This window comes from Pistacia vera, unplaced genomic scaffold, assembly GCF_008641045.1.
Source record: "Pistacia vera cultivar Batoury unplaced genomic scaffold, PisVer_v2 Contig364, whole genome shotgun sequence".
NCBI classification, from domain to species: Eukaryota; Viridiplantae; Streptophyta; class Magnoliopsida; order Sapindales; family Anacardiaceae; genus Pistacia; species Pistacia vera.
The window spans coordinates 194,305-211,069 of record NW_022196184.1 but is presented as its reverse complement, the minus strand read 5'-3'; the positions used below and the strand labels follow the sequence as shown (position 1 = coordinate 211,069).

The window sequence follows — 16,765 nt, the reverse complement described above, 5'->3', positions numbered from 1 at the left end:
TCACAAAAATTTGTAAATAATAATAATAATAGTATCAAATGTATTTTAATCATTTCTACACAAAAAGAAGATTTACAATCATGAAATTGTATTTTAAAATCATTTATGATTATTTATTATTCAATTACTATTTTTTTTAAATATAAAGGCTCAATTAACGATTTAATGGGTTCAGGCATACATTTGAAAATTGAAACAACTACAATCAGGCCTCTACAGAAAAGGCCCGACCCGTTTCGAGGTTTATCCACAATCAATTTACACGTTTCCCTCTCACATTTTCTCACATTTTCCCATCCCAGACAGCCTGACTAGTCACTCCCACTCATGACCACCACCACTCTCCTCCTTTCTCCACCATTCTTCGCTCCCAAACCCCTCTCTTTCACCACCACCACAACAAAAACCACAGCATTCTTTCCTTCTGCCGCTCATTTGCCCTCCATCTCTTTTCCTTCCCCTAAACCCTACAAAAGCCCCTTCGTCGTACGCGCCGACGAGGGCGATGCGGACGGCGGCGGTCCCGACGACTACGACATGGACGAGGAAGAGGTGGAGGAGCTGGACAACAAGAAGGACTACGACGTGGAGTACGACCCGCTAGCTGCTTCTGCTAGTGGCACCGGTGACGACGACATTACGATGGTTGATAGCAAGAGCTTTGTGTATACGCAAGGCTGGGACTCCGAGATGGTGGTGGATTATAGAATTGACGAGGAGGAGTTTCATAAAATCAGTTTGATGGAATGTGATTTCTTTATTAGGAAACCTCCGGATCCTGATAATGATGTCTACGATTTCAGAGAGGTTAGTTTTTTTAATAAATATTCTGATAAATTAATTGTATTAAATAATGAAAGTTTGTTATCTACTTGCTTAAGTTTTATTAGAGTTTCCGCTTTGTGCATTTGAATGTTCAGTGTTTAATTAGCAGTTAATGGGATTTTTGAGCTGAGATTTGGTGTTTAAAAGTATTCAATGTTGGTTCATTGATATGTAGATGTATGTTACTCCCCCGGATACTGATATTTATGCGATACCAAAGGTTCTTGCTCCAATGCCGCAAAAGGTACCTTGAGTTCTAGCTATTCTTGCTTTTTGTTATCTGTACTGTGATATTTATCAAACATCATATTTGCAATATATTAAAAGTATTATGTACTCATAATACACAATTTAGTTCTGTGTTTAGCATCATGTTGTTGCAAACTTTAAAGTTCAATATTACAATGTCTCCATTTCACATATCAATTGGAAAAGTACCTCCTAAGTAATCACTTACGAGTCAATACATACAATTTCATAGTACTTCATCTTTATAGAAGTGATTAGTGTTGAAGAAGAAATTTAATTTGAAGATTTCCCTTACTTAGCATATCGTACAGGCATTCTGAGCTCATATTGCTGGTGTTGCAAAAGTCAGCAGATTTTTTTTAGAAAGAATGAAACTTTTTTGTTAGCAAGTGTCAATGGAGGTAAAAAGTTTGTCACTCAACTGCGTTTGCTATAGCATGCTTTGAAGTAAAACTATTATGTTTTACTCTTAGAACAAGGAGTGGAAAGGACAAGTGCTTTCAACTTGTCACCACCTTCTGCAGAGGAAGGCCTCATTTTTCTATGGTTTAGACATTTGAGCATGATTTTACAGTTGAATTATAGACCAGTAACTTGGAACTATTCTTTTCCCTCCTTAATCATGTGAAGCCATTAATTAAGCTGTTGCTCTTTATTCATATGAGGAGTATCCTAAGTTTTCTTGTTAATGGTACCTGTTTCCTGAATGTCGAAATTATAGTACATTCGCTGTGCAAAGAGTGATTATGGGTGCTACAATGTCACAGAACCACCCATTGACGCACCTCGAGATCCAATGTACAAATCTGAGAGGGAGATTCATAAGGTATGACTGATGTTTTGTTGTATGATATTTCAGCTATTTCTTATAAACCGCTGTAAATTCTTTAGTTTCTGGTTTGTACCTGTCACACAAAACACACACAAGGACTCCAACATGTAAAATATGCAAAACTGTTTCAATTTTATTGCTCTAAAGTTATTATTTTTATATGAATAAAAAATCCTTAGCAACTCATTAATTGCATCTTAACTTCTGGCTTTTTGTTTGGCTTGTTTACTCTGTACTAATCATCTGTTGGAGGTGACTTGTTTACTACTAAAAAATTTGATAATTTCTGTTAGATAAGAATGCAATAGAGGAGAATAAGTGGTCATTGGCACACTTTCTTTTTGCGATTGGCTGTTTGCTTTACAGCATTTAGAAGATGAAAGGAACCTTGCCTTAAAAAAAATGACTTTTCTGTAATGATGTAATGTTTTTGGAAACATATTCACCATGCTGATATATGTTGCAGGTATTCCTGACAAAGCATTTCAGAAACAGGAGGTTGGGTGACCCAGAGTTTGTGCTAGATTTTGAGGAAATTTATGTTATCGATTCTAAAACAAAGTCGATTACCAGAGCTAAAGTTTTGGTATGCATTTTTAGTGTTTAAATTGATTTAGTATCCTGTGTTAATGTTGCTTCTTGAATTCAAGTTTTTCTACATCATTTTGGCATGCCTATATGATGTATTTTTTAACTACAGAAGATGTGTTGATCATGAGTTGGAGTTCTGGTGTTTGCACTTTGTAGGATTCTTTTGTTCCTGTGTCTATTAACCAACAAGTTTATCTATTCAATCCTTAAAAGGACAATTGCTTGTTTTTATTTATTTTTTCTTTTATTTATGATCTACTGGTTACTTATGGCCCGGATTTATGTTTTAATAGTCAATGTGCTTCTTATAGGTCACAGTTCCAAGAAGCAGAGATAGAAAGAGTGATTTACTTGTAATTCGTGATAATGGGAACTCCTTCAAAATTATTCATGCAGTGAGTATCTCTTTACCAAACCCACATTACCTTTCATCAATAAGTAATAAATTGTCTGATTCACTGTTCTCTTTCTATGCTTTTAGAGCGAAAAAGATGATCCTACCACTGTGATAGAGAGAGAAGAGTGGGTCAAGACCAGGCAAGACATGGAGAGACATCTAAGAAAGCTGCGGGATTTCAGCACTTCAAATTGGTTCTGATCAACCTGCAGAACTATGTTATCTTTTCATGGAGATAAATATGCAACAGAATGCAGAGTGGTTGAAGGTGGGCAGTCGCTCAAACACTTAAGATTTGACTGGAGACCATAGCAATCGTGGGCTATAAAATTCTGTTGATTCCGAAAAATTTTGTAAGTTTCTTAAGAGGAGTGTAGGCATATTCTGTCTTCCATTTTGTTTGTGGAAGTTGCTTTACCTTGTAAATTATCGTGTTGTATGATATGGCTTGTAGATTCTTACATTGTTAATGGCATACAACAAAGTCGGCTGCTTACAAAGTTGCATGCTCCTGTAGATGTTCTTAATGAAAGACAACAATTTCATCATTGGAATAGATTATTTAAAATTAACATATATTAATTAGCTGATTGAATCAAAATGTATGATTTACATTCTTTTGTCACTAGAATTGTTATTGGGGGTTCATTAAACTTCTGTAAAAATGACAAATCATGCAATTCACCAAGTAAGGACGATTAGTAGGTTTACTGATACGACAAGTCATTTACTAATTATTCAAAGTGAAGACAAAATTGAGCGGCAGTGTGATTGGACCACATAAAACATATTTGAGACATGGACCCTTCGAGGAAATTAAATGTAAAATTCATTATCATCATTCTGCCGCTGGTTTACTTTTGAAGATCTTGATTTTGAAAATATACCGAAAATAAGGTCGGCTTATGGCGTTGAATATTTGTTGCATATCTCAATGAACTAATGAATTAAACTCATGAATCATGATATTAATATACGAGCTCGCGTATTTTTGCAACAAATTTGTGTTGTCATTAGCAGCAAAGCACTAAAACTTCGGTCCAATTTATAGTAGTTGTTGTAGTTTAAGATATTATTGACTATTTTTTAATGACAACTGTTTAATAAATCCATTTAAAATTAATCAACTTTCAATTTTAAAATTCTAACTAACTTTGAGTAGTTGAGTGGCTGGATAAGGACTTTTGAATGTATTACTCAAGAGATCCTGAGTTCAAGTATCTCATCGATTGTTAAGAGTAGTGGCTAATGAGAGTAGTCACTAAAGCGTTTCAAGGTATCAAGAAGTTAGTTGAAATACGCATAAACTGATCGAAATACCCTTAGACATAAAAAAAAAAAAAAAAGATAAAAAAATCATGAATCATGATATTAATGTACAAACTCGCATATTTGCAACAAATTTCAGTTGTCATGAGCAGTTAAACACTAAAACTTTTTTATAATGGTTGTAGTTTAAGAAAGTATCAATTATTTTTTTATGTTATTCTAACAACTATTTGATAAATCCATCTAAAACTAATTATAGAAAAGTAATACTTGTCACCACCTTCTGCAGAGGAAGGCCTCATTTTTCTATGGTTTAGACATTTGAGCATGATTTTACAGTTGAATTATAGACCAGGAACTTGGAACTATTCTTTTCCCTCCTTAATCATGTGAAGCCATTAATTAAGCTGTTGCTCTTTATTCATATGAGGAGTATCCTAAGTTTTCTTGTTAATGGTACCTGTTTCCTGAATGTCGAAATTGTAGTACATTCGCTGTGCAAAGAGTGATTATGGGTGCTACAATGTCACAGAACCACCCATTGATGCACCTCGAGATCCAATGTACAAATCTGAGAGGGAGATTCATAAGGTATGACTGATGTTTTGTTGTATGATATTTCAGCTATTTCTTATAAACCGCTGTAAATTCTTTAGTTTCTGGTTTGTACCTGTCACACAAAACACACACAAGGACTCCAACATGTAAAATATGTAAAACTGTTTCAATTTTATTGCTCTAAAGTTATTATTTTTATATGAATAAAAAATCCTTAGCAACTCATTAATTGCATCTTAACTTCTGGCTTTTTGTTTGGCTTGTTTACTCTGTACTAATCATCTGTTGGAGGTGACTTGTTTACTACTAAAAAATTTGATAATTTCTGTTAGATAAGAATGCAATAGAGGAGAATAAGTGGTCATTGGCACACTTTCTTTTTGCGATTGGCTGTTTGCTTTACAGCATTTAGAAGATGAAAGGAACCTTGCCTTAAAAAAAATGACTTTTCTGTAATGATGTAATGTTTTTGGAAACATATTCACCATGCTGATATATGTTGCAGGTATTCCTGACAAAGCATTTCAGAAACAGGAGGTTGGGTGACCCAGAGTTTGTGCTAGATTTTGAGGAAATTTATGTTATCGATTCTAAAACAAAGTCGATTACCAGAGCTAAAGTTTTGGTATGCATTTTTAGTGTTTAAATTGATTTAGTATCCTGTGTTAATGTTGCTTCTTGAATTCAAGTTTTTCTACATCATTTTGGCATGCCTATATGATGTATTTTTTAACTACAGAAGATGTGTTGATCATGAGTTGGAGTTCTGGTGTTTGCACTTTGTAGGATTCTTTTGTTCCTGTGTCTATTAACCAACAAGTTTATCTATTCAATCCTTAAAAGGACAATTGCTTGTTTTTATTTATTTTTTCTTTTATTTATGATCTACTGGTTACTTATGGCCCGGATTTATGTTTTAATAGTCAATGTGCTTCTTATAGGTCACAGTTCCAAGAAGCAGAGATAGAAAGAGTGATTTACTTGTAATTCGTGATAATGGGAACTCCTTCAGAATTATTCATGCAGTGAGTGTCTCTTTACTAAACCCACATTACCTTTCATCAATAAGTAATATATTGTCTGATTCACCGTTTTCTTTCTATGCTTTTAGAGCGAAAAAGATGATCCCACCACTGTGATAGAGAGAGAAGAGTGGGTCAAGACCAGGCAAGACATGGAGAGACATCTAAGAAAGCTTCGGGATTTCAGCACTTCAAATTGGTTCTGATCAACCTGCAGAACTATGTATGCAACAGAATGCAGAGTGGTTGAAGGTGGGCAGTCGCTCAAACACTTAAGATTTGACTGGAGACCTTAGCAATCGTGGGCTATAAAATTCTGTTGATTCCGAAAATTTTTGTAAGTTTCTTAAGAGGAGTGTAGGCATATTCTGTCTTCCATTTTGTTTGTGGAAGGTGCTTTACCTTGTAAATTATTGTGTTGTATGCTATGGCTTGTAGATTCTTACATTGTTAATGGCGTACAACAAAGTCGGCTGCTCACAAAGTTGCATGCTCCTCTAGATGTTCTTAATGAAAGACAATAATTTCATCATTGGAATAGATTATTTAAAATTAACATATATTAATTAGCTGATTGAATCAAAATGTATGGTTTGCATTCCTTTGTCACTAGAGTTGTTATTGGGGGTCCATTAAACTTCTGTAAAAATGACAAATCATGCAATTCACCAAGTAAGGACGACTAGTCGGCTTTCTAATATGAGTATACGGCAAGTCATTTACTAATTATTCAAGGTGATGACAAAATTGAGCGGGACCGGCAGTAGGCACTAGGCAGTGTGATTGGACCACATAAAATATATTTGAGACATGGACCCTTGAAGAAATGAAAGGTAAAATTGATTATCATCATTCTGTGACGGGTTTACTTTTGAAGATCTTGATTTTGAAAATATACCGGAAATAAGATCGGCTTATGGGGTTGAGTATTTGTTGCATATCTCAATAAACTAATGAATTAAACTCATGAATCATGATATTAATATAGCATATTTTTGCAACAAATTTGTGTTGTCATTAGCAGCAAAACACTAAAACTTCGGTCCAATTTATAGTAGTTGTTGTAGTTTAAGAAATTATTAACCATTTTTTTAAATTATTCTGACAACTATTTAATAAATCCATTTAAAATTAATCAGCTTTCAATTCTAAAATTCTAACTAACTTTGGGTGGATGAGCGGTTCGATAGAGATTTTTGAATGTATTACTCAAGAGATCCTAAGTTCAAGTGCTTCATCAGTTGCTAATGGCTAATGAGAATAGTCACTAAAGCGTTTCAAGGTATCAAAAAATTAGTTGAAATACGCGTAAACTGATCCAAATACCTTTGGTTATAAAAAAAAAAAATAATAAAAAAATCATGAATCATGATATTAATGTACAAACTCGCATATTTGCAACAAATTTCAGTTGTCATGAGCAGTTAAACACTAAAACTTTTTTATAATGGTTGTAGTTTAAGAAAGTATCAATTATTTTTTTATGTTATTCTAACAACTATTTGATAAATCCATCTAAAACTAATTATAGAAAAGTAAGTTGTGATTGCTTTTGGCAGCCTGTAAAATGTTTTCAATCAGTAAAGGCATTTTATACTTATTTTGAATTTGAGATCTTCACGAATTTATATTTCGTCAATTTTGGAGCACCTGCACTTTGTAAAAACGTTTTCAAACAATTAAAAGCATATTTATGTAAGTTAGATTATCGAAATACTAGCAATATAATATCTTTATAATTTTTCCCCAAAATCAAAGAGAAATTTTTAAAATTAAAAAAAAAGAAAAAAAGGTGTGCTTGAGGTTGTATTATGTACAAACAAATGCAGCCCTAAGTTGCATGTTTTGTTCAGAAAGTCCTCCATGGAGTTGTTTAAGTGTTTGAGCCGTAGCTCCAACTTCCAACTCTAGCTAGGGTTTTTCCCCCGTTCGATGAAGAGTTAGGTCGACAGTTTTTGACTCTGGAAATCATATTCGTCCCATGTAGATGTACTAGTACTGAAGAATTAATGAAAAAAAAAGGTGTGCTTGAGGTTGTATTATGTACAAAGTACAAATAAATGCAGCCCTAAGTTGCATGTTTTGTTCAGAGAGTCCCCCATGGAGTTGTTTAAGTGTTTGAGCCATAGCTCCAACTTCCAACCCTAGCTAGGGTTTTTCCCTGTTTGATGAAGAGTTAGGTTGACAGTTTTTGATAATGGGGCACAACCAAACCCTAGTGTTCCCCTTTTCCTTTTGATTTTTTTATCATCTATTTTTATGTTTACTATCCATGAATTCGATTTGATGGTTAAGATTTTATTTTAATTATACCATATTTATATCTGCTACTTTGCATCACTCAAACCTCTAGACAACAACCCTCTCACACACTTCTCTCTTGACACGTGTCTAGTACGTACGACCGATGTTAATTTGATGTTACGTATCAAACTCAAACCCTAGAGATGGTTTATTACTATTTCCTCCTAAAGCTTTGGGAAAGCTTTAAGTATACCCGAAACTTTCAGAAGATAACAACTGAACCAAAACAGTTGGTCACTTAATACTCTTTGTCTAGTTATATATTCTTTTCAATCTTCATTTAACTATATAAAAATTGAAGGAAAACAAAACAAAATCTAGAACTTTGTTTGGAAAAAGTTTAGTATCCTTTATCTTATTATATTTCTCTCCCATTTTATTTTATTCATATTTTTTTAATTAAATTTAGCTTTTTTTTATGTTTAGTTTATTGCGTTTCAATTGTAATATAGTATATAAAATTGGTGAATAAATATTATTGTTTATATAGTTAAAATAAAAATTGAAGAAATTAAAACTGAAAAGAATATATAATTAGAAAGAATAAAAAAAAAGGTATTATGGTAAAGTAACCAATCTCTTGGATGTGTTTGTTCCTTTGATCAAATATTAAGAAGGACATTGTTATAAACCCCTAGAGACAATAAATGATTAAGACAGTCTCTTGTCTTGTCCAAGATCCCATAATTTGAAGTTTTGAACCCTCGTAAACCTAAACTCTTTTGATTAAAAAAATCAGTCTCACAAAAGTAGATGCAGAGAGAGCCATTAAGACTAATGGTTAAGAAGGTGAATCAAACGTCAGATATCAATACCCCTTAAACAAACAAACAAACGCTTCTTTTATCTGTCACTCAGAAAGTTTATTAAACTCAAACCAATTATAGTATGTTCCTCTATTACCTTTAACCCTTTCTCACTTCCAACATATTTAATAGTCTATCTCCCATCTTGTAGATTCTTACATTGTTAATGGCCTACAACAAAGTCGGCTGCTTTCAAAGTTACATGCTCCTGTAGATCATGTTCTTAATGAAAGACAATAATTTCATCATTGGAATATATTATTTAAAATTAACATATATTAATTAGCTGATTGAATCAAAATGTATGATTTATATTCCTTTGTCACTATAATTGTTATTGGGAGTTTCACCAAGCAAGGAAGACTAGTAGGTTTTCTGATACGAGTATACGACAAGTCATTTACTAATTATTCAAAGTGACGACAAAATTGAGCGGGACCAGCAGTAGGCAGTGTGATTGGAGTGGACCACATAAAATATATTTTGAGATATGGACCCCTTGAGGAAATAAAAGGTAAAATTCATTATCATCATTCTGTCACTGGTTTACTTTTGAAGACCTTGATTTTGAAAATATACGCAAACAAGATCGGCTTATGGGGTTGAATATTTGTTGCATATCTCAATAAACTCATGAATCATGATATTAATATACGACCTCGCATATTTTTGCAACAAATTTGTGTTGTCATTAGCACCAAAACACTAAAACTTCGGTCCAATTTATAGTAGTTTAAGATATTATTAACTATTTTTTAAATTATTCTGACAACTATTTAATAATTCCATNACAGTTGGGTTCCGTTGAGAGGATCGTAATTCTAGGGTAATTTCTAATCTTCAGGATTCGAGAAGTGATGATTTGAGATTCCTAAGACAGTGAGGGTTTCAATTGGAGAGCAATATTGCGCGGGATGGCGAAAGTTTCTTTTTTTTTCAAGGGTTTTCGGTGTTGTTTTTTTATTTTATTTTATTTATTTGATTTTGACTACGATTTGATTTTCTCTTTGAATTTTTTCTTGCGTTTTCTTTCCCGAGAAAACTTTTAAGAAGGAAGACAATGGGCCGGAGCTGAGTTTCCAAACCCGACGCCGTCACTAGACCAGTCCACTGGACTCAGTAACCCAAGTCAGTTGTCATATTTCATATGGCCTAATTTTTCAAATTTAAAAATGGCCGAACGATTATGCCTACCCAAGGTTTGACGAAACAATAATTGATATCCAAAAAGTTTTAAAACAACAAACAGATACCTTCCATTAGTGAAAATACTAGAATACCTTTTGAGAAATATCAGTCTATTTTTTAACTGCTTTTAGACCCCTTAATTTTATTAATTCCATCAAATACCCCCCGAAAAAAGTTTATAAATTAACAAAAATACCCCTACCCACCCATACTTATCAGATTCTAGAGGCCACCACCGTAAATGGCCAGTAATTCACCAATCTGGCCTTTTCTGGCCAGATCTACAGTGGATCTGGCCGAAAAAAGCCAGACTGACTTGAAAATGCCAGATCGGTGAACTACCAGCCATTTCCGGTGGTGGCGTAGACCGTTGTGACATATTTCGGCTACCACCGGCGGTAGTCACCGGAATCTGACAAGTATGAGTGGGTGGGGGTATTTTTGTTAATTTTTAAACTTTTTTTTGGGGTATTTGTTGGAATTAATAAACTTAAGAGGTCTAAAAGTAATTAAAAAAATAGACTAATATTTCTTAAAGGGCATTCTAGTCTTTTCACTAATGAAAGGTACCTGTTTGTCTTTTTTAAACCTTTTGGGTACCAATCTGTATTTTCACCCAACCTTGGATAGGTGTAAGTCGTTTCCCTTTAAAAAATTATTTTCGTCAAATAAAAAAGAGATGTTGAATTTTACAGTTGTCAATATTTCAATTCAAATGTGCCTTTTTCTGAAATATTATAAAATTAAGTCTGGCATTAATACCCTAAATAGCATAAACAAATAATATGTATCTAATAGCACCATTTTTAGAAAATAAATTGGATTCAAAGCCCATGTAACCCTCACATATTTTTTATGACTTTTGTGGATTCATTTTCTGTTTTTTAAAAATAATTATAAATTACAAAAAACGAAGACGTGTTGGGTGTATTTGTTTAAAAACAAATTTTTTAACATCAATTTGCAATTAAAATTAATTAATTAATTATATTTTTATAAATAAAAAAACTATACAAAAATTGAGCTTATATCAAATAGCTGGAAGAATATATAATATTAATAAAATAAGTAAATAATATTTAAGAGATAAATTTTAGTTCAAAGTTCAACGAGTAAGTTATCTCCAACTGATAGTGAGAGCATCTATAATAATGTTTTTATTGAAAGAAAGTTCTTCATATAAATAATAACATCTTATTATATAAAATTTTTAAATATAAAGTAACATATTTATTCCAATCCAATTAACCCTCTTAATATTTTTTTTAACATACAAAAAAAGATCACTCTTTATTTTCAATAAGAGAGCTTATCAGAGAAGAAATACTGACAATCAAAACATGGGTGCGTTTGGTTATCTTATTTGTGGTAGTATTTTGGGTAATATTGCGGATAGTTTCGCATAGGAATATTACGAGATAAATTTAAAAATGTATGAAAAAGCCCCAAGGTTGCTATTTATATAACCACCCCAAATATTTAAAATAATTGTAAAATACAAAAAACCCTCTACACCCGCATGCCAGATCCGGGCCACACCACCTGGAAATCTCCGGAAATTGAACAATCACACAATCGGTCGAATCTGCTGCGTGTATTCGATCGATATGGCTTTTGGTCATCTTCCACCACGGAATGACCAAAAAGGCCGAACGGTCGAAAAGGTCGATCTGATGGCAAAGATATGGTCATCGTTGTCGGTACCCGCTGGCCAAGATTTGGGTCGTCGTTGAGCATCACGACGACTTCTTCTTGCAGTTCCCTGACTGGGAACCCAGATATCTGGCAATTACCAGCCATTTCTGGTGTAAATGTGACTGTTATGAAAGATTCTGGCAACCACGGTGGGGTGTCGAAATTCGACAAGTATGGTGGATAAGGGGTGTTTGTTGTGTAGTTTTTTAAACTTTTGTTTCTGAGGGGTTATTTAAGGGAAATTTATAAGTTTATGGTGGTCTAAGAATTAATAAAAAATAGAACCTAAATTTTGGGAGACTACATGCAACAACTTTGAAGAATAGAATTGGAATATATATAAAAACAAATAGCCAACGCACCACCATAGAACTGTAGTTTATTAATAAAATTCAAAATGAAAGTGAATTCGATTCTTAGGGGGGGGACGTGGAGAGTAAACTTTACTCTTTCATTTATATTAGAGAATAAAACGGCTATTCAGACTACTGTTTTTATAGAACATTTTTTATAATAAACAATTTGAGTCATATAAAAGAGTATATAATAACAAGAAGTGAAGAAAATTGTAAATTTGTGTTCCTTTACTATTTTATAGATTTACGTCACAAAAATTTGAAATAATAATATATCAAATGTATTTTAATCATTTCTCACAAAAAGAAGATCTACAATCATGAAATTGTATTTTAAAATCATTTATGATATTATTATTCACATAAATTTTTTAAATATAAGGCTCAATTAACGATTTAATGGGTTAGGCATACATTGATGAAACAAATAAATCAGGCCTCTACAGAAAAGGCACCGCCCGTCGAGTTATCACATCAATCTTACACGTTCCTCTCACATTCTCACATTTTCCCCATCCCGACAGCAATACGACTTGGGGGGGTGGCTGGGACTTTTTGTTTTTTGGGGGGGCGGTTGGGGGGGGGGGGGGGGGTGTGGGGGGGTATCCACATCATTTTACACGTTTCCCTCTCACCATTTCTCTCACATTTTCCCATCAAGACAGCCTGACTAGTCACTCCCAATCAGACCACCACCACTCTCCTCTTTCTCCCATTCTTCGCTTACCAGAACCCCTCTCTTTCACCACCACCACAAGACAAAACCACAGCATTTTTCCTTCTTCCGCATTCCCCTCATCTCTTTTCCTTCCCTAAACCTAACAAGAGCCCCTTCGTCGTACGCGCGACGAGGCGATGCGGCGGCGCGGTCCCCCGACGATACGACTGGACGATGAAAAAAAAAAAGAGGTGGAGGAGCTGGACCAGAAGACCTACGACGTGAGTACGACCCGCAGCTGCGTTCTGATAGTGGCACCGGTGACGACGACATACGATGGTGTTGATAGCAACAGCTGGTATACCGCAATGGCTGGGACTCCGAGTATGTGGTGGATTATAGAATTGACGAGGAGGAGTTTCATAAAATCGTTTTGATGGAAGTTGTGATTTCTTTATTAGGAACCTCCGGATAATTGATAATGATGTCTACGATTTAGAGAGGTTAGTTTTTTTTAATAAATATTGATAAATAATTTATAAAAATGAAAGTTTGTATCTACTTGCTTAGTTTTATTAGAGGTTTCCGCTTTGTTGCATTGAGTGTTCAGTGTGTAATTAGCAGTTAAGGGTACATTTTGAGCTGGATTTGGTGTTTAAAAGTATTCAATGTGTGTTACTTGATATGTAGCGGTAATTGTATCTTCCCCGATACTGAGTTTATGCGCTAACCACAGGTTCTTGCCCACTCCGCAAAAGGTACCTTGAGTTCTCAGCTATTCTTGCTTTTTGTTATCTGTACTGGATATTATCAAACATCATATTTGCAATATAGTAAAGTACCTGTACTCAAATACACAATTTAGTCTGTGTTTAGCATCATGTTTGCAAACTTAAAGTTCAATATTCAATGTCTCCTTACATATCAATTGGACAAGTACCTCCTAAGTGAATCCATTACGAGTCATACATACAATTCATAGTACTTCATCTTTAGAAGTGATATGTTGAAGAGAAATTTAATTTGAAGATTCCTATTAGCATATCGTACAGGCATTCTGAGCTCATATTGCTGGTGTGCAAAAGTCAGCCAGATGTTTTTTAGAAGAATGAAACTTTTTTGTTAGCAAGTGTCAATGGAGGTAAAAGTTTGTCACTCAACTGCGTTTGCTATAGCATGCTTTGAAGTAAAACTATTAGTTTTAATCTTAGAACAAGGAGGGAAAGGACAAGTGCTTTCAACTTGTCACACTTGCAGAGAAGGCCTCATTTTTCTAGGTTTAGACATTTGAGCATGATTTTACAGTTGAATTATAGACCAGGAACTTGGAACTATTCTTTTCCTCCTTAATCATGTGAGCCATATTAAGCTGTTGCTCTATTCATAGAGGAGTAGCCTAAGTTTTCTTGTTAATGGTACTGTTCCTGAATGTCGAAATGTAGTACATTCGCTGTGCAAAGAGGTGATTATGGGTGCTACAATGTCACAGAACCACCATGATGCACCTCGAGATCCAATGTACAAATCTGAGAGGGAGATTCATAGGTATGACTGATGTTTTGTTGTATGATATTTCCAGCTATTTCTTATAAACCGCTGTAAATTCTTTAGTTTCTGGTTGTACCTGTCACAAAACAAAACACAAGGACTCCAACATGTAAATATGTAAAACTGTTTCAATTTATTGCTCTAAAGTTTATTTTTATGAATAAAAATCCTTAGCAACTCATTAATTGCATCTTAACTTCTGGCTTTTTGTTGGCTTGTACTCTGACTAATCATCTGTTGGAGGTGACTTGTTTACTACTAAAAAATTTGATAATTTCTGTTAGATAAGACTGCAATAGAGGAGAATAAGTGTCATTGGACACTTCTTTTTGCGATTGGTGTTTGCTTTACAGATTTAGAAGATGAAAGGACCTTGCCTTAAAAAAAGATTTTCTGTAAAGAAGTAATGTTTTGGAAACATATTCACCATGCTGATATATGTTGCAGGTATTCCTGACAAAGCATTTCAGAAACAGGAGTTGGGTGACCCAAGTTGTGCTCGATTTGAGGAAATTGTTATCGATTCTAAAACAAAGTCGATTACCAGAGCTAAAGTTTTGGTATGCATTTTTTAGTGTTAAATTGATGTAGTCCTGTGTAATGTTGCTTCTTGAATTCAAGTTTTCTACATCATTTTGGCATGCCTATGATGTATTTTTTAACTACAGAAGATGTGTTGATCATGAGTTGGAGTTCTGCTGTTTTGCACTTTGTAGGATTGCCTGCGTCTATTAACACAGAAGTTACTATTCAATCCTTAAAAGGACAATTGCTTGTTTTTATTTATTTTTTCTTTTATTTATGATCTACTGGTACTTATGGCCGGATTTATGTTTTAATAGTCAATGTGCTTCTTATAGGTCACAGTTCCAAGAAGCAGAGAAGAAAGAGTGATTTACTGTAATTCGTGATAAGGGAACTCCTTCAAAATATTCATGCAGTGAGTATCTCTTTACCAAACCCCATTACCTTTCATCAATAAGTAATAATGTCTGATTCACTGCTCTTTCTATGCTTTTAGAGCGAAAAAGATGATCCTACCACTGTGATAGAGAGAGAAGAGTGGGTCAAGACCAGGCAAGACATGGAGAGACATCTAGAAAGCTGCGGGATTTCAGCACTTCAAATTGGTTCTGATCAACCTGCAGAACTATGTTATCTTTTCATGGAGATAAATATGCAACAGAATGCAGAGTGGTTGAAGGTGGGCAGTCGCTCAAACACTTAAGATTTGACTGGAGACCATAGCAATCGTGGGCTAAAAATTCTGTTGATTCCGAAAATTGTGTAAGTTTCTTAAGAGGAGTGTAGGCATATTCTGTCTTCCATTTTGTTTGTGGAAGTTGCTTTACCTTGTAAATTCGTGTTGTATGATATGGCTTGTAGATTTTACATTGTTAATGGCTACAACAAGTCGGCTGCTTACAAAGTTGCATGCTCCTGTAGATGTTCTTAATGAAAGACAACAATTCATCATTGGAATAGTTATTTAAAATAACATATATTAATTAGCTGATTGAATCAAAATGTATGATTTACATTCTTTTGTCACTAGAATTGTTATTGGGGGTCATTAAACTTCTGTAAAAATGACAAATCATGCAATTCCCAAGTAAGGACGATAGTAGTTACTGATACGACAAGTCATTACTAATTCAATGAAGCAAAAATTGAGCGGCAGGTGATTGGCCAACAAAAACATATTGAGACATGGACCCTTCGAGGAAATTAAATGTAAAATTCATTATCATCATTCTGCCGCTGGTTTACTTTTGAAGATCTTGATTTTGAAAATATACCGAAATAAGTCGGCTTATGGCGTGAATATTTGTTGCATATCTCAATGAACTATGAATTAAACTCATGAACAGATATTAAATACGAGCTCGCGTATTTTTGCAACAAATTGTGTTGTCATTAGCAGCAAAGCACTAAAACTTCGGTCCAATATAGTAGTTGTTGTAGTTAAGATATATTGACTATTTTTTATGACAACTGTTTAATAAATCCATTTAAAATTAATCAACTTTCAATTTTAAAATTCTAACTAACTTTGAGTAGTTGAGTGGCTGGATAAGGACTTTTGAATGTATTACTCAGAGATCCTGAGTTCAGATCTCATCGATTGTTAGAGTAGTGGTAATGATGAGTAGTCACTAAAGCGTTCAAGGTATCAGAAGTTAGTTGAATACGCATAAACTGATCGAAATACCCTTAGACATAAAAAAAAAAAAAAAGAAAAAAAATCATGAATCATGATTAATGTACAAACTCGCATATTTGCAACAAATTTCAGTGTCATGAGCAGTTAAACACTAAACTTTTTATAATGGTTGTAGTTTAAGAAAGTATCAATATTTTTTTATGTTATTCAACAACTATTTGATAAATCCATCTAAAACTATATTAGAAAAAGTAAGTTGTGTTGCTTTTGGCAGCCTGTAAAATGTTTTCAATCAGTAAAGGC

General features: G+C 33.9%; 2 protein-coding genes across 5 annotated transcripts; both read left to right on the top strand.

Moving 5' to 3' along the window:
* The first annotated feature begins 228 nt into the window (after window positions 1-228).
* LOC116140139 lies at window positions 229-14,780 on the top strand. 4 transcript variants are annotated; one of them, XR_004129565.1, is made up of 8 exons: window positions 229-807; window positions 1,001-1,069; window positions 1,796-1,900; window positions 2,373-2,492; window positions 2,809-2,892; window positions 2,979-3,155; window positions 5,989-6,080; window positions 14,746-14,780. XR_004129565.1 is itself a non-coding variant. In XM_031425761.1 (6 exons), the coding sequence occupies exons 1-6, from the start codon at window positions 328-330 to the stop codon at window positions 3,093-3,095; spliced, it is 975 nt and encodes a 324-aa protein (XP_031281621.1). In that variant the 5' UTR covers window positions 229-327; the 3' UTR covers window positions 3,096-3,364. The 4 variants fall into 4 exon arrangements, 1 of the variants encoding a protein (XP_031281621.1); XR_004129564.1 differs by lacking the exon at window positions 14,746-14,780 and having other exon boundaries at window positions 5,989-6,252; XR_004129566.1 differs by lacking the exon at window positions 14,746-14,780 and having other exon boundaries at window positions 2,979-3,162; window positions 5,996-6,252.
* Window positions 4,456-5,968, top strand: LOC116140140. The gene is made up of 4 exons (XM_031425762.1): window positions 4,456-4,754; window positions 5,227-5,346; window positions 5,663-5,746; window positions 5,833-5,968. Exons 1-4 carry the CDS (start codon window positions 4,725-4,727, stop codon window positions 5,947-5,949), a joined length of 351 nt encoding a protein of 116 aa, XP_031281622.1. The 5' UTR covers window positions 4,456-4,724; the 3' UTR covers window positions 5,950-5,968.
* Window positions 14,781-16,765: the final 1,985 nt, after the last annotated feature.

Bases quoted from the DNA above. Each gene is read 5' to 3' on its own strand.
- LOC116140139 (XM_031425761.1), top strand. From the start codon at position 328: ATGACCACCACCACTCTCCTCCTTTCTCCACCATTCTTCGCTCCCAAA. The intron at 808-1,000 runs GTTAGTTTTTTT...ATTGATATGTAG, and splicing joins ATGTCTACGATTTCAGAGAG to ATGTATGTTACTCCCCCGGA. The intron at 2,493-2,808 runs GTATGCATTTTT...TGCTTCTTATAG, and splicing joins TTACCAGAGCTAAAGTTTTG to GTCACAGTTCCAAGAAGCAG.
- LOC116140140 (XM_031425762.1), top strand. From the start codon at position 4,725: ATGTACAAATCTGAGAGGGAGATTCATAAG. The intron at 4,755-5,226 runs GTATGACTGATG...TATATGTTGCAG, and splicing joins CTGAGAGGGAGATTCATAAG to GTATTCCTGACAAAGCATTT. The intron at 5,347-5,662 runs GTATGCATTTTT...TGCTTCTTATAG, and splicing joins TTACCAGAGCTAAAGTTTTG to GTCACAGTTCCAAGAAGCAG.